The 21,627-nt window shown below is 32.5% G+C and overlaps 3 protein-coding genes across 3 annotated transcripts; all 3 read right to left on the bottom strand.

The window, feature by feature from the left end:
• Nucleotides 1-2,191: 2,191 nt before the first annotated feature.
• On the bottom strand, nt 2,192-4,929 carry LOC139848001 (high mobility group B protein 13-like). Its single transcript, XM_071837739.1, has 7 exons — nt 4,525-4,929; nt 3,924-4,043; nt 3,547-3,824; nt 3,367-3,472; nt 3,034-3,270; nt 2,837-2,937; nt 2,192-2,593 (listed from the first exon to the last, which is right to left on the bottom strand). The coding sequence occupies exons 1-7, from the start codon at nt 4,927-4,929 to the stop codon at nt 2,377-2,379; spliced, it is 1,464 nt and encodes a 487-aa protein (XP_071693840.1). The 3' UTR covers nt 2,192-2,376.
• A 624-nt stretch (nt 4,930-5,553) lies between these two features.
• Nucleotides 5,554-7,230, bottom strand: LOC139850129 (protein trichome birefringence-like 24). The gene is made up of 3 exons (XM_071839717.1): nt 7,014-7,230; nt 6,568-6,857; nt 5,554-6,324 (listed from the first exon to the last, which is right to left on the bottom strand). Exons 1-3 carry the CDS (start codon nt 7,228-7,230, stop codon nt 5,554-5,556), a joined length of 1,278 nt encoding a protein of 425 aa, XP_071695818.1.
• Nucleotides 7,231-7,906: 676 nt separating this feature from the next.
• On the bottom strand, nt 7,907-10,744 carry LOC139848368 (protein trichome birefringence-like 23). Its single transcript, XM_071838100.1, has 3 exons — nt 10,418-10,744; nt 9,608-9,897; nt 7,907-8,844 (listed from the first exon to the last, which is right to left on the bottom strand). Exons 1-3 carry the CDS (start codon nt 10,632-10,634, stop codon nt 8,071-8,073), a joined length of 1,281 nt encoding a protein of 426 aa, XP_071694201.1. The 5' UTR covers nt 10,635-10,744; the 3' UTR covers nt 7,907-8,070.
• Nucleotides 10,745-21,627: the final 10,883 nt, after the last annotated feature.

Genomic DNA, 21,627 nt, shown 5'->3' on the forward strand with positions numbered 1-21,627 from the left:
GAGTTTACAGTGCCGAAAAACACGTTAATTTATTGCTAAAATTATTAAGCAGACTGCAGTTATCTTGAGGTTTATACAAAAACTGTTAGTATGCTAGTGCACATAGCACTACTACGTTTGCTTCTTTTTCTTCCTTTGTCGTAAATAGGGTGGTTATGATGGTTTCTGCCCCCTGGAATCTTTGATGTGGTTGGGAAAAAGCTGAAAGTTTTGAATGCTTTTCATGTAATCGAATATGGTGACCATTCATTTCAAATAGCTAAGAAGAATCTTGAGCTAACTGGAATCATGACTATTGAAGATGCTGATGAACACGCTGTTGAAGATGTTGCATCATGGGTGAAAAGGTGATCAATGGGCCTTGATAAGTTAGTGTCAGTCAGTATTTGTGTATAATTATGGCTTATATTATGTTAGCATAATGACCATAGTTTTCTACTGAATATATATAACTAATATCTTTTGAAACTCTGTGATTTGATTTTGACGGTTAAATTTTAAGAGGTGATATTTATATCTCCGCGATTGGTAGCTATGGCATTCAAGAATGTTTTTACGAACTACTTGAGTTATATAACATTAGAAAATACCACATTGGGGAAATAGCAGTTCATACATAACATCAATCAATAAAAACTTCACTACCACAAGTTGTAGTTTATTCCATGTAATATATAGTTTATGTGTATATCTGCATACGAAATTTGAATCAAATTTGTTACGCACGTTAGATGCGTTTTACATGAGCATCATTGTCACTTTCACTGTCACTACTGCTGCTGCTTTCGTCTTTACATTTACATTCGTTCCCCTTCTTTTTGGAGTTCGTGTGTCTTCTCCTTTGATCAATGATTATGATCCTAGGTATGCAGTTACTCATGTTAGATTCTTTCTTTTTTCTTCTAGAGTTTGGCTTGTTGTGTCCATTGTTTTGTTGTTGATCCTGGTGGTGCATCTGGTCAGCCACTTTCTTGTAAGCTGAATTTGCCATCTCTTTCATTCTGTTTGTAAAAGAGTGTTCGTTTTCCTTACGCTGCTGCTGACAGCAGGAGCAGGCATTGTTACATTTGGGTTGGGCATTTGCACTGTTGTGGTCAATTGGTTTTTGGTAGCCACAGGTGTTACATTTGTTCTGGGCATTGGTTTGGAAATGGTTAGATTGGGTGCTGTTTTTGGTGTGGTCAACCGGCCTTTCGCATTGGATTGAAGCCATTATACATATAAATTCTTTTGCTTGATTGATTGTGCACTCACATACATTGGTCAAGCAAAACAGCACTTGTATTTATAACAATTTATGCAATGGGAATTGGATTCCCATTTTACGGGTGTCGAATTTGATTCTCGCTTTTTCCCCCAGATAACATTATTATTGTTTTTCTTTTTATTATTGCCTTACAGTAAGAGTAGTATTTATTTATTGGTTTGATTCTTGCTTAATCTTAAGGCCATTTGGTATAATTCCTTCATTTAGCTAAGAAGCTTGTACACATGGTGTTGCCTTTTCTATAAATAGGAAGTGTACAACATTCAATTCAGGCTAAAAGAACAGTGACTCAACTACATGAATTGTATTTTATTTATAAGATAGATATGAGATTGAGACGAGTACCAACTACTTTATTAAAGTAAATAATGCAGTCGAGAGTGATGACGTCATGGTGTTCAACAGAACTAGTTGAACATCATTCATCCACTTCACTGAAATTAGCGTAGTCACTTGGGCATTGCTGATTCCCGGTTTTTCTTCCGACAAATCCTTCCGTGCTTGTTTGCTGCGTAACACATTAAATAAATAAGTAACATGATTATCTAATTTAGAATGTGTATCAATGAACTTGATAACAACTTATTCTTTTTGTTGTCAAAGAAGTTATACCTGAAAAGGAGGAAAGAAGATGGTGGGCGTTTGGGCATGTTAGGGTCTTTGATCTTCTTGTTCTTCTTCTCGTCTTTTTTATTCTTCATCTCTTTGGTGGCAATGGTCTTATGTTGTGCATGTGGTTATAGTAAAAACCACAAGCAATATATGTTTACCTTTCTTGTTTGAACTTTTTTGAAAAGTTCATGTTATGTTTATATTGAAAATATCCATTTTCATGTTAAGTATGAATGATACTCATAATAGTAGAAGGTAGATGGACAACATATAAGCTCAAAGAATGTAATACACAACAAGGATCAAGGGGCACTCACAATAAGCTCAACGAAAAAAATGACGAAATACGTGTTCGCCCATGCTTTATTTGAATTTGTAGTTCATGAATTGTATTTATAAATCGATAGGAGATCGAAACAAGTACCAACTAAAGCAAATAAAGTGATGACGTGATTGCCATTCATAGTGTTCAACAAAAGTAGTTGAGCATGATTGCGCTAATTATCATCATCATCGTTATTGATCATCTCCGTTACGCTTTTGTTGTACTCTTCCAGTTCTTTCTTGTAAGCTTCCATGGCTTCTGCAGCCTCACTATTCCATTTCTGCTTTTCTTCTTCACTCAATTCCTTCCACTTTACTGAAATTAACGCAGTCACTTGGGCATTGCTGATTCCCGGTTTTTCTTCCGACAAATCCTTCCGTGCTTGTTTGCTGCAAATGCATTAAAATAACACGATTGTCAAATTTAAAATAGATATAAGAGAAACGTTAAATGCTTGTTCTTTTTGGATTTTTCTAGCGACAATTCTTGGGCTATCATTAAAGTGCTTAAAAAACTTGCACATAGCGGTTATGTTGACTTTTAGACAACGGTTATTTAACATTCACAAGTATGTTAATCATCTTAACAACAGAAAAATCCTTTTTTTTTCTTTAAAAAAAAAAAGAAGAAACCTGAAAAGGAGGAAAGAAGACGGTGGGCGTTTGGGCATGTTAGGATCTTTGATCTTCTTGTTCTTCTTCTCGTCTTTTTTATTCTTCATCTTCTTTAATTTCTACGTTAACAAGAAAAACTCTACTCAATCATTAAACTGTCAAAAGATAGAAGAAAAAAAACCCGATAAAAACAGCAAAATGTTAGGGACAGAAACCTTAATGATAGTTTCAGTTTTTTCTTTCTTTCTAAGCAATTGTAAAGCTTCCTGCTTTAAAACTTTCATCAGTTCATCTTCTTCCTTCTTTGCAATTTCTGCTTCCTCTTCTCTATTCTGTTTATACGCCTCCATTTCTTGCGTATATTCTTCTTGTTTCTTCTTCGCCACTTTTTCGTATTTACCTTTTTGCTTATCTGTCATATTTTTCCATTCTTCTCCTGTAATCTTAGCAATCTGCCACCATCAAAACATCAACCAAATTCATCAAATCTTCACAATTATACAAAGACACAAACTTTGACGAATTTGATCATTAAAAAAACAAATTACCTCAACAACGCTCTTGTTTTCAGCAATTAACGCAGCACGTCTATCTTTGATAAACAAGAAATACGCAGACTCTGGACGCTTCGGCTTCAATGGATCTTTCTCCTTCCTATAAACAAAACAAAAAATAATTAAAATAAAAAAAGCAAACTCTCTATTTTAAACAAGTAATTAGATAATTACTTGTTCTTTTTGTTATCAAACTCTTTTTCGGCTTCTTGTATGAACTGCGTATATTGTTCGAGCAACTCCATAGCTGTTTTCTGCTTTTGTTCTTCTTCCAAAAGCTTCATAGCTTCGTTTTCTCTCTTCTCATTACCAATAATTTTCGAGTAAGCCACTTTTTCAATTTGATATTTCTCCTCGTAAGGCTTCTTTTCATCGGGTGTTAATGTCTTCCATTTTGCACCTAAAATGTTTCCTACTTCACTGAACTCTGCTTCTGGATTTTCTTTCTTTACCTACAAAAAAAACATGAAAATTCCCCAATGATACTAAACATATAATAAGTTATAAATATTATTCAAATATACATAAATAAATACAAATTGGGTTCTTACCTCAGACCAATGTTCCTTGCACCACATAATATAAGGAGTTGCTGGCTTTTTAGTTTCACAACTATTCTTCTTCTTCTTAGCTTGATCTTTGTCTTTCAAAGATGGCAAAATGGGCAGTGTCTGAGATAAATAAAAAACAAGTTATCAAAATTCTAATTTTAGGTTTCCCAATTCAACATACAAACCCTAGAACCAAATTCAAGAAATGTCTTAAATTTAATTTTTTTTTTAAAAACAACCAATACCTATATAGATTGTTATAAAAGCAGACAGATAACAAAACCGTAATTTGAAGTTGCATAACAATAACAATTCCCAATTCAAGATACAAACCCTAGTCCTAAAATCAAGAACTCTAATACATGATAATCAAGATTCTATGAGCCTGTAACCAATAATTTAAGCAGAAAGATTGTTATATGTGAACAACAAACAGTCAAAACCCTAATTTGAATCGGACTAACAATTTCTAATCAAAGATACAAACCCTAATTTCAAGATTATGTCGTTCCGATAAGATACAAACCCTTAATTATAAATTAAAATCTTTGAACAAATTATAAAACTATAAAGATGATAGTAAAGGGGGTAAGTACTGTACCATTGTGGGTTTAAATTCTTTCAATTTCTGCAACTTTTTAAGCTCCATTTTAACTTTTTCTTGTTCTTTGTTTTGTGACTCAAGTTCTTGCTCTTTCATCTTCAACCTCTCTTCTGCTTGTTGTTTCTCAAGAGTCATCCTTTCAAGTTTTTCTTGCATTTCTTGCAACTTCTTTTCAAAAGAAGACGCAACCAGTTCAGTTTCAGGTTCGGGTTGTGGATTCTTTTTCGTTTTGTTTGATTTCTTAATCTTTAAGGATTTGGGTTGTGAAAGGCTTTCAGAGTTCTCTTTTCCTGCATAGATTGTTTCGGTGATGATATTGGAATCATTTTTAGGGGCAAGTGGTTTTTTGGTTCTCTTTTTCGATGGAATGATTACGTGATCATAGATCGCAACGTCTGCCATTTGTGGGTTAGGGCTTGAGATGTGAAAAATGGAATCTTTTGCAGGTTGAGATGGTATTGTTAGTGAATTAGTGATTAGTGATTTGTGGGTTTTATACAGAAAGAATGTGAGAGCCTTCTAACGGTTATATTTTCAAATTTCATTCTAAAGTTTGAATTTTTACCGTTAAGAGTAAATTAAGATTTGCTTTGGAAATATTAAATGCTCATGTCTAACAAAATCATCACTTTTTAATAAAAATAATTCTTTCCAGTTATGACTCTTTTAATCAAATCTTTAAATCCAATACAAAAATACTCATGTTACAAGGTCAAATGAGAACCTTTTCAATAAAATTTTCAAACCTACATTGCATCTTTTACATTACCCAACTTTAATTTTTTAAAGTTATGTTAGATAATCCCAAAATAAATTACAATAATTTATACTGTGATTATGATTATGATGTTACAGCAAAATAAACCTCAAATAGTTATATACTTATATGTACTTTATCTGTTTCCTAATTCCTAATATGATATAAGGTATGTCTGATAAAGTGAAATAAATATCATGATTGAATTACTTCTAATTAAAAAAATTGATACAAACAACATAAAACAAAACTATTTACAAGATATTGCATCAACCATTTACCACCATATTCATCAACAGATCATTCCAATAATCAATTGGGCCAGGCAAACACCAATGCAAACAATCATACTGAACTTTAGCCTTCTTATCTTTAGCAAACGGGTCAAATTGTCTTAACGGGCCTGGATGTCCGTCGGGTCTCAACAACGAAAGCTTCATTACGTCAAGAAGTTTCACTTTCAACCCTTTTATAAACGCTTCGGCTTCCACTTTTGAAACCTCTTGTAATTCAACCTCTTGAAGGATTCGGTCAAAATAAGTCAACTCAAACTCACCTTCATTTGCAGGAACCGTTCTATCACAAGTCCCACCAGTTGACCATGTCCCGTTTTCAAAATGGTCCGGGGTGGCAGTTCTATAAAAGATTGTAGCTTTGTGGTTGGATTCTATAATATACCTAAAAAGACTTTTTAACGTTTTTCGGTAAGCAAAATCGATACCAAGATCAGTATGTTTTCCTTCACAAGCATGGCATCCCAAAATTGAGTTTCTTTCGTAGTAAAATGTTGGTTTTGTAAACCATTTACCACAAGAAAATAAGATGTAATCCCATGTGTGATATTGTTCGGTCCATATTTTGTCAAGAATGTCCACGTGGACATGGATATCCGGGGATGAAACACCGTTCTTGTCTTCAAAAACGTCGGATTTTGCAAGAAACGGAGACCATATGACGGAAACCGTAAGGTTGTGTGTAGGAAAACGCCACTTTTGGTCATGGTATTCATCATCGTGGTAAAGTACAACAGCCTCCTCTACCTGATAAATGACAAAATCATTACAATATTGAGTCTCTTAAATGTGTTTTTGATAAAACTGAATGATTAAGCGTTGAATGGTTCATAATAATTTGAATGATTCAAATGTTCTGAATGAACTCGATTCTGAATGACAATAACTTGTTTGATAATATATCTTTTTAAGAGTCTTACTTGTAGCTTAAACTTAACTTATAAAATCAAGAAATGTACCATACAAAATGATTAAAGTTTGAAACGTTACCTGAGATATTAGACAAATAAAGGAATGAAACTGATTCCTAATAATCGAATCGCCAACAAAAGCCCACGATTGATCCCTCATCATTTCAAGAAATTTCTTCGCATCAAAACGGAGCAATTCACAAGCTTTAGGCTTCCATTTCCAGTACATATATCCAATGTCTGTCCTCCCATTTTCCATACAATTTTGATGGCTTTCGATCCATTTACATGTGTTATTCGTGTAAGCAAGACTACCCAGATTCGGTACCCATTCACCATCGAAAATATCACACTTCTCTGTACCATTATCTTCACGAAATACATAAATTACAGTTTATGTTCATAATACTATCAATAATCAATAACCAACATCAAAACTAACACCAAATTATACTTTCATTTGCATAATCAATCATAAACATTGCTGCAATTACCAGCATAACAGAAAAAGCTAAAAGGTTGTACCTTTTTGATGAATTTGGCTCAAATCTTTAACTGATTCAACCAAATCATCAGTGTCAACAACATGGCTGTTTATGCCATTATGAAAAATGTTAGGAATCTCATTTGAAGACTGTGAAAGAAGAAATATTAATCCCAACCCCACTAGCATAACTGTAAGCCCTAACTTAAAAACAAACTGATTTTGGTTGTAAACTGATTTCAACCAATTTTGCTTCATTGTCTTTTGTTTTCCCTTTCACTAGCTGTTGTGTTTACAGTTATGAAGTCATTCAAAGTTTGTTGGCTTAAAAATGATTAGTTGATGGCTTAATAATGTTAAAATATTCAATATGAATCTGAATCATGTGTGTGTTATTGGTTCTTAATCATGCCCATGTGAGATAAATCTTCAAGCTCAATAAAAGGAAGTTAAAGGTCATGTCTGCATCGTTTGGAGGGACTATATTTGGACTAAAGGAAACTAGAAGGTGGCAGATGTTAATTTGGAGATTCATTAACTATATAAACCAATTTATGGTTCATTTTTTGATCTGGATCACACAAAAAAGTTATCATCTTTGGCAGTCAACCTACTGTCTTCATATTTTTGTTTATTCCAGGTCTTATCATTTTAATGTTTCTTGACTTTTTAGTTTACGTAAATCATTCAATCAGAAAACATATTGATTCTGATTAATTTCTTTTGTGTTTTCATTTTGTTCTATAAGCACTTTATATATCTTTTGGTGGTCATAATCTTTTACGAACAAACATTAAGGACCAACCGCGTAATTTTTTCAAGAAATAAGGACTTGGATAATAGACCATTGCAACTTTAATAAGGGATTGAAAAATTGATATAAACAGACAAACCATTAAGAATAAATAGCTCTGGATAACAAGAAATATGCCTTTTAAGTCCACATGGCCATTCATGAATTATTATCTACTAAAAAACAACATTTCCACTACATCACATTCCTAAAAGACAAAACTGTGATTAAAATTAAAATAATAAATAAAAATAAAATAAAAAAGACTGATCAGAGTTTGTATTCACAAGCCATTTGCATTTGCATCAACCACTAACCACCAAATTCATGAGCAAATCATTCCAATAATCAATTGGGCCAGGCAAACACCAATGCAAACAATCATACTGAACTTTAGCCTTCTTATCTTTCGCAAACGGGTAAAAATGTCTATAAGGGCCCGGATGCCCATCGGGCCTCACCAACGAAAGAGGCATCACATCAATAAGTTTCAACTTCAACCCCTTTTCAAAAGCTTCATCTTCAGCTTTTGAAAATTCCGGTAATTCAACCTCTCGAAGGATTCGGTTCAGATCAGTCAACTCAAACTCACCTTCATCTGCAGGAACAGTTCTATCACAAGTCCCACCAGTTGACCATGACCCGTGTTCAAAATGGTCTGGGGTCGATGTTCGGTAAAAGATCATACCTTTATGGTTAGATTCCATAATGAACTTAAAAAGACTTTTTAACATTTTACGATAAGCAAAGTTGATACCAAGATCGGCGTACTTATCTCCTTCACAACCATGGCAGCCCAAAATGGAATTGTTTTCGTAGTAAATTGTTGTTTTGATAAACCATTTACCAGAAGAGAATAAAACGTAATCCCACGTGTGAAATTGTTCGGTCCATTGTTTGTCAAGAACATCCATGTGGAGTTGGATTTCTGATGACGAAACACCGTTGATGTCTTCAAAAATGTCGGCTTTTGCAAGAAACGGAGACCATATAACTGATACCGTGAGGTTATAAGACCGAAAATGCCACTTTCGGTTCTTGTAGTCGTTATCGTGATATAGTTCAACAGCATCTTCTACCTATGAGACAATAAACTATTATTAGTTTCAAAGAAGCCACAAAACTCTTATCAGTTTAAATAATATATACGTTTTTTATAATTATAGTGTATTTATTAATTTATCTTTAAGGGATACTATGTAAGTCGGTTTGGGACTTGTTATATCCAGCTAAATCTAAAATTGGGTTTGGGATTTCCGTTCACATTAGAACAAGGTCAGACAAAAGGTCAACTTTTGACCGACTTTGACCTGACTTTTTAGCATTGACTGACTAATTGGACGTTTTCGGGCGAAAGGGGACGGGTAAGTCACCAAATCGTCGCAACCACTGCTGCAACCACCATTTGCAACCATGCTTTTACCTATTAACTCAATTACTAAACAATTAGAAGCATACAACTTGTGAGTATTAAAAGTTCAAAAGGAGCCCATGCAAACACAATTCTTACATAACGTTAATATAATACTAGACTAGATAATTTGATGTGATTATTCACTAACATAATCGCTTTCAAAATACTCATCTAAACACACCTAAAAATTGGACAAATATATGTTGGGACAATTCATTCAGCTCAATATTTCAATACGCGTATCATTATAATGATATTTCTTCTAGGTTAAATATCAATGCATACCAATTTAACATGACTCAAAATGACATTTAACATAATCTAAGAAACAAGAACACCAAAGACACATAATTCTTGACATGAAACCATTAGCAACTCTTAAAATCAAGAAATGTATCATATAAAGAGATTAAAGTTTGAAACTTTACCTGAGATAGAAGACAAATGAAGGACTGAAGATGATTCCTAGTTATCGAATCACCGACAAAAGCCCAAGATTTATCCCTCATCATTTCAAGAAATTTCTTCGCATCAAAACGAGGCAATTCACAAGCTTTAGGCTTCCATTTCCAGTACATATATCCAGTGTCTGGCCTCCCATTTCCCATACAATTTTGATGACTTTCGATCCATCTACACGTGTTATTCGTATAAGCTGGACTTCCCGGATTCGGTAGCCATTCACCGTCGAAAATATCACACTTTTCAGATCCATTACCTTCAAAAAATACATTCAGTTTCAGTTCTCAATGAAACCAATAGCCAACATCAAATCTTATATCAGATTAATAAAGAAATTTGTCTACTTTTAGTACATAGTACTAATACTAATCCCACATAAGTAAACACAACTTTAAAATAGGAAAAACATAAGTAAATGCAGATAAAAACTGCAAATAAAACAGATCAAGAAATAATAATAACAATAACCCCATCAATAAAAGTTGTACCTTTATAGATGAATTTGTACTTTCATTGAGATTTATAATTAAAATCATCAATTACAAACATTATTTAATATCCAACATCAAAGATTACAACCCAGAAATCATAAACCATATCTTATCTATATCTATTACAAAACCATAAATAAAGATCTAAAAAATTGTATCTTTATGATGAAATTATACTTTCAGTGCATTGTATAATCAATTGCAAGCATTACATAAACAAAAAGAACAATATATATAAACCCATTTCTAATGCAAAACCACACAAAAATAACCTAAAAATTGTACCTTTATGGTGAATTTGGATCAAATCTTTAGGTGATTCAGCAGAATCATCAATATCAACAACAGGGGTGTTAATGTTATCATCAGAAACATTAGGGATCTCACTTGAAGATTGTGAAAAAAGAAATCTTAATCCAAACCCCACTAACAAAATTGAAATCCCTAACTTAAAAACAAAGTGATTCTGCTTGTAAGCAGATTTCCACCAATTTTGTTTCATTGCCCCTTTTAGTGACTGTTGATTAAGTGTTTGAAAGTGAATGGTTGATAGATAGACTTAGGAAGAATAATGGAGTAATTTATAATCTGACAAAGAATACCGACAAATGACAATATGGGTCTTTCTTGATTCACAGATGGGAAGACAGATATGTATTTTTAATTTATCAAATTGAGAATGTGAGAGGAGATTTGATTATTTTTAATTAATTTATCAATCAGACCACAATAGTGATACATATAAATATTGGGTGATGATATAAATATTGGGCGATGATATGTTCATAATCTTATACTGTTATACTGTTATGTACACAACCTATTTTTTTTTTTTTTTAAAGGCAACTAAATGATTTTATTAAAATAAAAACAGAGATTACAATAAGAAGCATGCAAAGAACATGCTAAAAAAAACTACAACTTTAAAAAATCATTAAACAAAAAAGACGAAACCCAAAGAGACCCATTAACCGTGATCATCATGTATATTCGGACTTAAAAGCCAATCATTCCAATTAAGCGTTATTTTCTTTGACCTTCTCGAAATCCATTCGAACGTATTAACTTGGATGTCGTTAAGCAACATGGGACCACTACTTTTATTATTTTTGAATAATGTAAGGTTCTGATTTTTTCAAATTGTGTAACCACACACCCACTCGATTGCTTGCCAAATTTGCGATTTCGACGAAGGTTGTGAGTTAATCCGAATGTCTTCGAACATATCCTCAACCTATATGCTTGACACAACCTATATGTTTTACGGTATTGTACATAGACTTGGCAATTGTGACACATACACTCAAATTCGGGTCAAGTGGGTCAAGCTTTCAGGTCAATTGGGTCTTGAGAAAAATTAAGCCTAAAAATGTAAATTAAAACTTAAAAAAAGGATTTAAATGTGTTTCTTTTCAACCTATTGAGTCCTATAAAAAAACTGAAGGAACGGGTCTAATGGGTATCAATACTCAAAAATCAATAAATAGAAATGGGTCAAATGGGTTTTGTGAACGGGTCAAATGGGTCGAGCACAAAAAATTTCATCCGTCAAAGTTTATGAAAGCATTTATGGTTATATCATTTATTATGTTTATTAATAGTTCTTATGTATATATAATAAATAATACTCCGTAATAACTAAAATAATGTAATAAATGTAAAAAAAAAAAAAAAAAAAAAAAAAAAAAGCATGTAACCCATTTGACCCAACTGACCTGTGACCCGTTTCGACCCGTTACCCAAACCGACCCAACCTGGCTCATTTTGACCCGTTTAAAAAATTAACCCGTTTGACCTATGACCCATTTCAACCCAAAACCATATTGACCCGTTACCCAAACCGACCCAACCTGACCCGTTTGCCAGGCATAATTGTACAGTATAATTTTTAAATTATTTATTTTACATGCTTTGAATTTTCAATTTTAATTTTTAAATTTTAATTTTGAAAATTAAAGTAACAGAAAAAATAAAAATAAAAAAACTAATGATAAAATGTCATATTGAAGCAAAAACATCAAAGGCTACCTTTAAACCCCTTTACTCTTTTTAGTTTGTTTTATTTTCATATCAAATACTCCGTATCAATTTAAAAAAATGTCTGTATGTTGAGGGAGAAAATATAAAGAGAAAAGGATATGTGTCAAACGTCATTGAGGTTTTATTTAGTTTATTATTGTAGACAAATATTATTCCCGATTAAGCAATAGTCCAGGGTTTAGTTATTATTAGAAACAAGAAATTATGATAGTAACATGTAGACTATTGATCTTTCAACATCTCCAATCTTCTTTTCAAATAAATATATACCACTCCATTAAGAAGGATTTTTTCTTTATATAATTTTTTTCATTTTTTTACTACTAATTGCAACTTTAAATCACTCGCAACCATTACATATCTCATTGTCACATTAACACTTCTTTCCTCGTTAACACTTCTTTCCTGGACTAAGGTGAATTTGTTTACCTCTTAATTGAAAGGTTCAGCGTTGAATGTTGAAACATTAAGTATTCAATGCGTTTGTTTATGACCTCTGAATGACAGAGGATGTTGAATGGTTCAACATTTAATGTTGAATCATTCAGAACTGGAACTATCTCTTAACCATTAAGCACGTATATTATATGTATTAGGTTCTATAAATTTTATCAATAACACTTATTTTTTTTTAAAAAGCAAGCAGAATGAAAAATATAAATATAAATTTGTACAATACATACATACACCACAGAACAAGCGACATAGAGCAAACCGAAATTTTCAAGAACACTTATTAAACAATATATTGTAGTTTTTATTCATTTCAAATGTTAATAAGGTAATTTTACAAAATTCACATTATTCGTTCAAAATGATTATCAAACAATTTATTTTCATTCAGAAGCAACTACATTCGAAACCTTTGAATCATTCAGTTCTAAAGTATTGAGTTTTATCAAATGCACCATAATACATATTGAATTAGTGTCATTCATGACATACCTTCTCAAATAGATTAAGACTTACTATATTATTCTATTCTATAATTCATATATTTTGATCTTTATTTTCATCCATTGGCAAAGTATTATCCCAAACTCTTTATGAATTCATCGTTGCCATTTCTAATCATTTTGTTTACACACCAGTAACGTGGCGTGTTTGGTTATTTTGTGTGGGGGGCAGCAAGTTAGCAAGGGGTTAATCACGAGTGCGCGAGTTATTTTAATATTGTTTCTTTTATTTTTTTTCTATTTCCTACCACTTTTTCAATCAACTTCTAATAATATTTTAAATATTTTAATACATCATTGATCACTCTTTCATTACCCTTTCGCCATTACTTCTTTTTTTATCACCACGTTCGTCTCGTCATTGTCATCCCTCTAAAATATTTCATTATCTTTTTATGTCACTGTCACCACTATAAATAGTCTTATGATTTCTCATATATTGAATATATCGAATATACCCTCTAAACGACTCTTATAAGTCGCTCTGAAAGGATATTATTAAAATCGGGACTAGCATTGAAGACTCCAGTCTTCCTTTTAGAAACTTTTTTGTAAAGGAAATAGGTGACGGTGCTTCTACCTCATTTTGGAACGAGACGTGGGTTGGTAACGAGAAGTTAAAGAATAAATTCACACGGTTATCAAGATTAGAAACAAATCTAGAAACTTCTATTCAAGATAGACTTTCATGGGATGGTGTTAAGTGTGTAGGGCGATGGTCATGGCAAAGAACTCCAAGAGGTGGGCGAAGGATGAACTCCAACAATTGATGGACATGATCTCGGGTGTAAAATTAAATCCTCACACACGAGATTTGTGGAAATGGAAAGCGGGCGGTAGTGAGATTTTCTCAACAAAAGGTCTAACAAACTTGATCAACTCGAGACTTTTAATTCCAAGTAACGATAGTTGTGAAACATTGTGTAACAAATTGGTGCCGGAAAAAATTGAAGTCTTTGTTTGGAGAGCAAATAAAAATCGTCTTCCGATATTGGTAGAGCTTGATAAGAGAGGTATTGATCTTCATTCGGTTCGTTATCCGCTATGTGATGGCGGTATTGAAACGGTTAACCACTCTCTATCTTGTGTAAACATGCTTTCGATGTGTGGTGCAAAGTGTTCGATTGGTGGGGACGATGTGGTATTCCCTTTGTTAATGTTGAAGATATGTTCACGGATGCGGGTCAAACAAATACATATGTAGGCAAAAGTTTATGGCAAGCGGTGATTTGGTCGACTAGCTATCTTCTTTGGAAAAACCGAAACCAAAAGGTTTTTTCAAATAAATCGTGGAACACACCTATGGCATTAAACGAGATACAACTTAAAAGCTACGAATGGGTTGCCAAAAGATGTTAAGCGGGCGGTAGTGAGATTTTCTGTGATGACCCGGAAATTTCTGACCAAATTTAAACTTAATCTTTGTATGATTAACATTTCCGACACGATAAGCAAAGTCTGTAAAACTGAATCTCAAAATTTTTGAACTACTTTTATATATTTAAATACCCTTCGGTTGTTTTTGACGATTCGCGAACAATTATATGTAAATAGATACATATATTGTGACGATCGCTCCAAATCCATTTGGCCGAATACGTCATTCATTGATTTCATTGCGAGGTATTTGACCTCTATATGATACGTTTTATAAACATTGCATTCTTTTGAAAAGGCACACCATAAATGAATATTAAATCAAAGGTTTTCGACATCTGATGATTTCTACATATAAACAATCACCTTATATAATAGTTTACAATAGTACTTCCGTTGACAATGCAGTCTAAATAAGGTACATGGTGATGAATTGGTGAATGCAACGTTTTCTTGAAAAATATGCCATGTAAGATTCCATGCACATAGCTTGTCTATCATATAAGCAAACAGCGGAAGACTTCTAAGGAACCTGAGAATAAACATGCTAACAAGTGTCAACACAAAGGTTGGTGAGTTCATAGTTTTAGTGTTTCGCATAATCTGCATATAAAAGTGGATACCAAGATTTCAGTTGTTTCATCCAGAAACGTTTATCAAAATATTCTACGAAATTGAGCACCCTGGTAACTAAACTTAACGTATATATAATTTGTACCCTTTGTATAATCATCTTAATAATACACGTAAACCAACGTGTACGCTTCTCAAATAGCATACGTCCGTTAAAAGGCTAGTGCTCTAGCTCGGACGGGGATATCAAGCCCTATGGATCCATATATAACTACTCGCGCCCACCAGTTCTTATAACCGGCAGTTACTAGTTACCAAAGCTAAGGGATTTTCGGTTCAAACTCGGTGTAGAATTTAGTATGTACTTGTATCCATTGCGTTTAAAATAAAGTGCATGTATTCTCAGCCCAAAAAATATATATTGCAAAAGCAATTAAAAAAGGGATCAATGAGACTCACACATATAAATATTGTATATCGGTTAATAAAGCATTTGCATGTATTCTCAGCCCAAAAATGTAGAGAGTAAAAGGGATCTTATGAAACTCACACAAAATCAGTTTTAGTATTTGTATCCATTTAGTAAAACAGTTTATAAAACTGCGCATGTATTCTCAGCCCAAAAATGTAAAGAGAAAAAAGGATCATATGAAACTCACAGTTAAATATTGATATACAATATCGTAGGAAAGCACGTAGACGCATCGGAGATGATAAACACGAGGTTTGCTTCACAAAAATACCCCCGAACATTACCCATAACCTCCTTGGTAATAACCCATATTTTCCTTAGCTCTAACTCGCTCGGAAACTCGTTTTGAAAGTGACACGCTCAAGACCTCGTCGTAGTATTTTATGTATAATATTAATACTACTAATAATAATAATAAGATTAATAATAATATTAATCTTAATAATAATAATAATAATAATAATAATAATAATAATAATAATAATAATAATAATAATAATAATAATAATAATAATAATAATAATAAATACGGAGTAATATATGTGTAAAAAAAATGGAAGAATTCGACTGAATTTATAGAGGTTGCCTGCCCAGCCTTCCCATGCGATCGCATGGGTCTGAGGCACAATGGCCATGCGATCGCATGGCCTCTTTTTCCAGCTCACAATCATTTTGTATTTTAGTTTGTCGACATATTTAAATATAATATATATTATATTTAATTTATATAATTATTTATATATTATATTATATTTACGTGCATAGTTAACTTGTAACTTTTGTTCCGATAAGTCGTACGTTGTTACTTGACTTATGTCCCGGTTCCGGTTTCTCGAATGTCCTTTCGTACGCTGAGAAAACTTGCATTTTACATTTCGTGACTCGTACCTTTGTTAAAATATAGCCTTAAATTATTCCTAAACTATACCACTCAAAGTATATCTTAAACTTTCGAGTATTTTGGTCATTTACTTCTATAAATCATCGTCTCACTATTTGTTAAAATACATTTTTAAAATAGTGGTTTACTGTAGCAAAGTTACTGTAGCAAAGTTAATTTTACTGTAGCAATTCACTGTAGCAAAGTCAATTTTACTGTAGCAAATAGTGATTTTCGAAAACACTGTAGCATTTTGGGTACTGTAGCAATTTGAAAATACTTTATCAAATTAGTGTTTTACTGGTTCATCTTAAACGTTTTAGTTAACTTATCTAAATATCAATCAAATCAATAATCGAATGTTACTATCGTTTACTAAATAACTTGAAATCATATATATTCAATTAGATATATAAACCAATAAGTTTAATGTACGGTATTATGCAATGAAAACTTTGTTACGTTTTCAAGTTATAGTATATATATGTATCTATTTACATATAATTGTTCGCGAATCGTTGAGAAAATCGAAGGGTACTTGAATAGTTCAAAAATTTTGAGATTCAGTTTTACAGACTTTGTTTATCGTGTCGAAATCATTAATCCTTTAAAGATTAAGTTTAAATTTAGTCGCAAATTTTCGGGTCATTACATATATACTATAACTTGAAAAGGTAACAATGTATTAATTATTTGATAACGTACATTAAACTTATTGGTTTAAATATCTATTTGAATATATATGATAAGTTAAAATATTTATTATTAAAATTTATTTATAAATAACTTCCAATGTGTATTTAAAAACTGATTTATGTATATTAAAAAGATATATACATATATATAATTTCAAGTTATTTAGTAAACGATAGTAACATTTTCAAATTGCTACAGTACCAAAAATGCTACAGTGTTTTTGAAAATCACTATTTGCTACAGTGAATTGCTACAGCGGTATAGTTTATGGATGATTTAAGACTATATTTTGACAAAGGTACGATTCACGAAACGTAAAGTACAAGTTTTATCAGTATACGATAGGACGTTTGAAAAACCGGAACCGGGACATAAGTCGAGTGACGACGTACAACTTATCGAAACGAAAATTACAAGTCAACTGTGCATGTGAATTTAATATAAATTAAATATATTATATTAATAATTAAAAAATATGTCGACAAACTAGAAGTTAAAAGATCATGAGCTGGAAATCCATCCCATGCGATCGCATGGGAAATGGTCTTGGAGGCCATGCGATCGCATGGCAGTCCTGGACAGGCCACACCTATAAAGCTCGAGATATCTGCCTCTGTTTTAATTTAAAAATTACTACGTATTATATTTATTAATTATATTATTATTATTATTATTATTATTATTATTATTATTATTATTATTATTATTATTATTATTATTATTATTATTATTATTAAGATTAATATTATTATCAATTTTATTATTATTAGTAGTATTTGTATTATTATTAGTATTATACATAAAATACTACGACGAGGTCATGAGCGTGTCACTTTCAAAATAGTTTTATGAGCCGGATAAAGCTAAGGAAATTATGAGTTATTGCCAAGGAGGTTATGGGTAATATTCATCGGTATTATTTGCAAGTCAAACCTAGTGTTATCATCTCCGTTAGGTCTACGTACTTTTCTACAATATTGAATCTCAATATTGATATGTAAGTACTTATATTTTATCTTTTATATAATAATTGTGTATCCATGTCTAGTGCTCGAGTATATATATTTATACATGCTTGTATGCTAAATTTCCTTGTTAAACAGTTTATGATGTACCACGAATTAAATACATATATTACTGGTAAAAGATATATGATATACATGTTTTTGGAAAGCTGACGAAAAATCAATAACTTTTCATTTAGATATCGAATAATTTTGATGAACGGATTAAAAGATATGAGCAACTGAATTATGATTGAAGTTAATTAAAATTGCTTTTGAATCTACAATTAAGATTTAAACAACTTGTTTACGAGATTGATAAATTGGATTTTTGAATATTACCAACCGAGTAAATAAATCCTTGTATAAGGTACGTCTCGTTTTGTTAAACTATTGTCAGAATTGACTTTTTGAAACAACATTGGATAACTTTTGTATGTCAATATCGAGCATTAGGATTGTGATACACTATGACCTGACCTAGCTTGATAGACATTTATTGACCAACATATGTCCTCTAGGTTGAGATCTACGGTTATTTGGTAATCCGTGTTTCGATCACATTTTGGTGAACGACTTTATATGCTGCTAAGGTGAGTTTCATTGATCCCTTTTTTAATTGCTTTTGCAATATATATTTTTGAGCTGAGAATACATGCACTTTATTTAAAACGCAATGGATACAAGTACATACTAAATTCTACACTGAGTTTGAACCGAAAATCCCTTAGCTTTGGTAACTGTTAACTGCCAGTTATAAGAACTGGTGGGCGCGAGTAGTAGTATATGGATCCACAGGGCTTGATATCCCCGTTCGAGCTAGAGCACTAGCCTTTTAACGGACGTATGATATTTGAGAAGCGTACACGTTGGTTTGCGTGTATTATTAAGATGATTATACAAAGGGTACAAATTATATATACGTTAAGTTTAGTTACCAGGGTGCTCAATTTCGTAGAATATTTTGATAAACATTTTTGGATTGAACAACTGAAATCTTGTGATCCACCTTTATATACAGATTATGCGCAACATTAAAACTATGAACTCACCAACCTTTGTGTTGACACTTGTTAGCATGTTTATTCTCAGGTTTCCTAGAAGTCTTCCGCTGTTTGCTTAGATGTTAAACAAGCTATGTGCATGGAGTCTTACATGACATATTTTTCAAGGAGACGTTGCATTCACCAAATCATCACCATGTATCTTATTTTGACTGCATTGTCAACGAAAATACTGTTGTAAACTATTACTTATGGTGATTGTCTATATGTAGAAATCATCAGATGTCGAAAACCTTTGATTTAAATATTCATTTATGGTGTGCCTTTTCAAAAGAATGCAATGTTTACAAAATGTATCATATAGAGGTCAAATACCTCGCAATGAAATCAATGAATGACGTGTTCGTCCATATGGATTTGGAGCGATTGTCACATTTTCTCAACAAAAGGTCTAACAAACTTGATCAACTCGAGACTTTTAATTCCATGTAACGATAGTTGTGAAACATTGTGTAACAAATTGGTGCAGGAAAAAATTGAAGTATTTGTTTGGAGAGCAAATAAAAACCGTCTTCCGATATTGATAGAGCTTGATAAGAGAGGTATTGATCTTCATTCGGTTCGTTATCCGCTATGTGATGGCGGTATTGAAACGGTTAACCACTCTATATCTTGTGTAAACATGCTTTCGATGTGTGGTGCAAAGTGTTCGATTGGTGGGGACGAGGTGGTATTCCCTTTGTTAATGTTGAAGATATGTTCACGGATGCGGGTCAAACAAATACATATGTAGGCAAAAGTTTATGGCAAGCGGTGATTTGGTCGACTAGCTATCTTCTTTGAAAAAGCCGAAATCAAAAGGTTTTTTCAAATAAATCGTGGAACACACCTATGGCATTAAACGAGATACAACTAAAAAGCTACGAGTGAGTTGCCAAAAGATGTATGACAAAGTCGTTGGATTGACATACATGGATCCACAACTCTCAAGTCTTCCTTTCATAAAATCCGGATGCCATCTTAACATCATGATTTAGTTGTGGTCTTTGTGTATGGCTTTCGAGTTGTTCTTTCGTGTAATTATATATAGTTGTATGTGTAAACCTCTTTAAATTTATCAATAAAATTGTTGCCTTTTTTTAAAAGAAAGAATATATCGAATATAATCAGCTCAATCATTTCAAGTACAGTTCATAAATATAAGTGGTTATAAAAATATCCTATTTAACTTCCGTATTCCCTATCTTCTATTGATCAAAGTAGACACTTAGGGCCTGTTTACTTGAAGCTTAATGAAATTAATTGTTTGGAGACATTATTCGGTCAGCATTTTGTGTGTTTACCTGGGACTTTTTGGGTCAACGCATTTAAATGGAGACATTAATGGGTCACTCCAAAAACCTATGTAGTCTGGATACAGCCCTCCTTTTTACAACAGTACCCTTCTCTTTTCTTCTTTCATCAGTGAACGTACACCTTTTTCTCTTTCATCTACGACCACCAAATGAAACAATTGATATTGTAAAATTGCCGTCACCTGTTGTTTTCGACAATCGATCTCCAAATATACAATCATATAATTCCTTCTTAACACAATAATATACAAATTTACTCACCGGGAAACCTTAACAGGTCCCAACTCTTCAATTTCACTATCAATTACTCATAATTTCACATTTTATTTAGACTAGTGGTTCCTTATACAAACGTATTTTGTATTGTTATCTATATTTATTATATACATATGGAGTGTGATGTTTTGGTGGCTCCGTCGATGGTGTATTGGTGTTGAAGGGAGTGATAGAAGAGGTGTTGGTGTTCAAAGTGCAGTTATGGCTGATTGGTGATTAGTAGTAATAGTTTAAACCGAACTATAATGTAGTTTATTTATATTTATTTATTATTTATAGTGAATTCTAGAAGAGTATTGAACTGTAAGTTGTGATGATATTTTATTTGCTAATTACTTTAAAGGGGTATTGAATTTGATTGTATCTTCCAACTAGTTAAGGGTAATTTAGTCATTTTATTCAGCACAAAAAGTAAACAACATTTGTATTTCACTGATGACTCCATACTGACATCAATATCCATACAGAGCTTAACGAAAGAAAAAGTAAACAGCCACACTCTCATTGGTCAATTTATTTTTTACTTGATTTTGATTGGGCCTAGACTATTCATGTATAGTGGCCACATATCCGACAACCCATAAACCGACCCGTGAACCCGTGACTCAACCCGTATTATAACAACCGGTATATCATTTTTTTCCCTCACAAAAGTGTATATGTCTCGCACCCATACCTCCCACCTTCCTCTCCATCCCTCCCATCTTCTTCAGACTTGAACCCATCCCTCCCATCCCCATACCCTTCTCCTCTTCATCTATTAGCTCCTAATCTCTCCCCAAAATATCCTACAGGATTTAATCTAAAGGTGTTGTAATTGTGAGCTTCTTTGCAGGTAGCATTCAAAATTGACACTAATTCT

The sequence above is a fragment of the Rutidosis leptorrhynchoides genome, chromosome 5 (genome assembly GCF_046630445.1).
Source record: "Rutidosis leptorrhynchoides isolate AG116_Rl617_1_P2 chromosome 5, CSIRO_AGI_Rlap_v1, whole genome shotgun sequence".
NCBI lineage: Eukaryota > Viridiplantae > Streptophyta > Magnoliopsida > Asterales > Asteraceae > Rutidosis > Rutidosis leptorrhynchoides.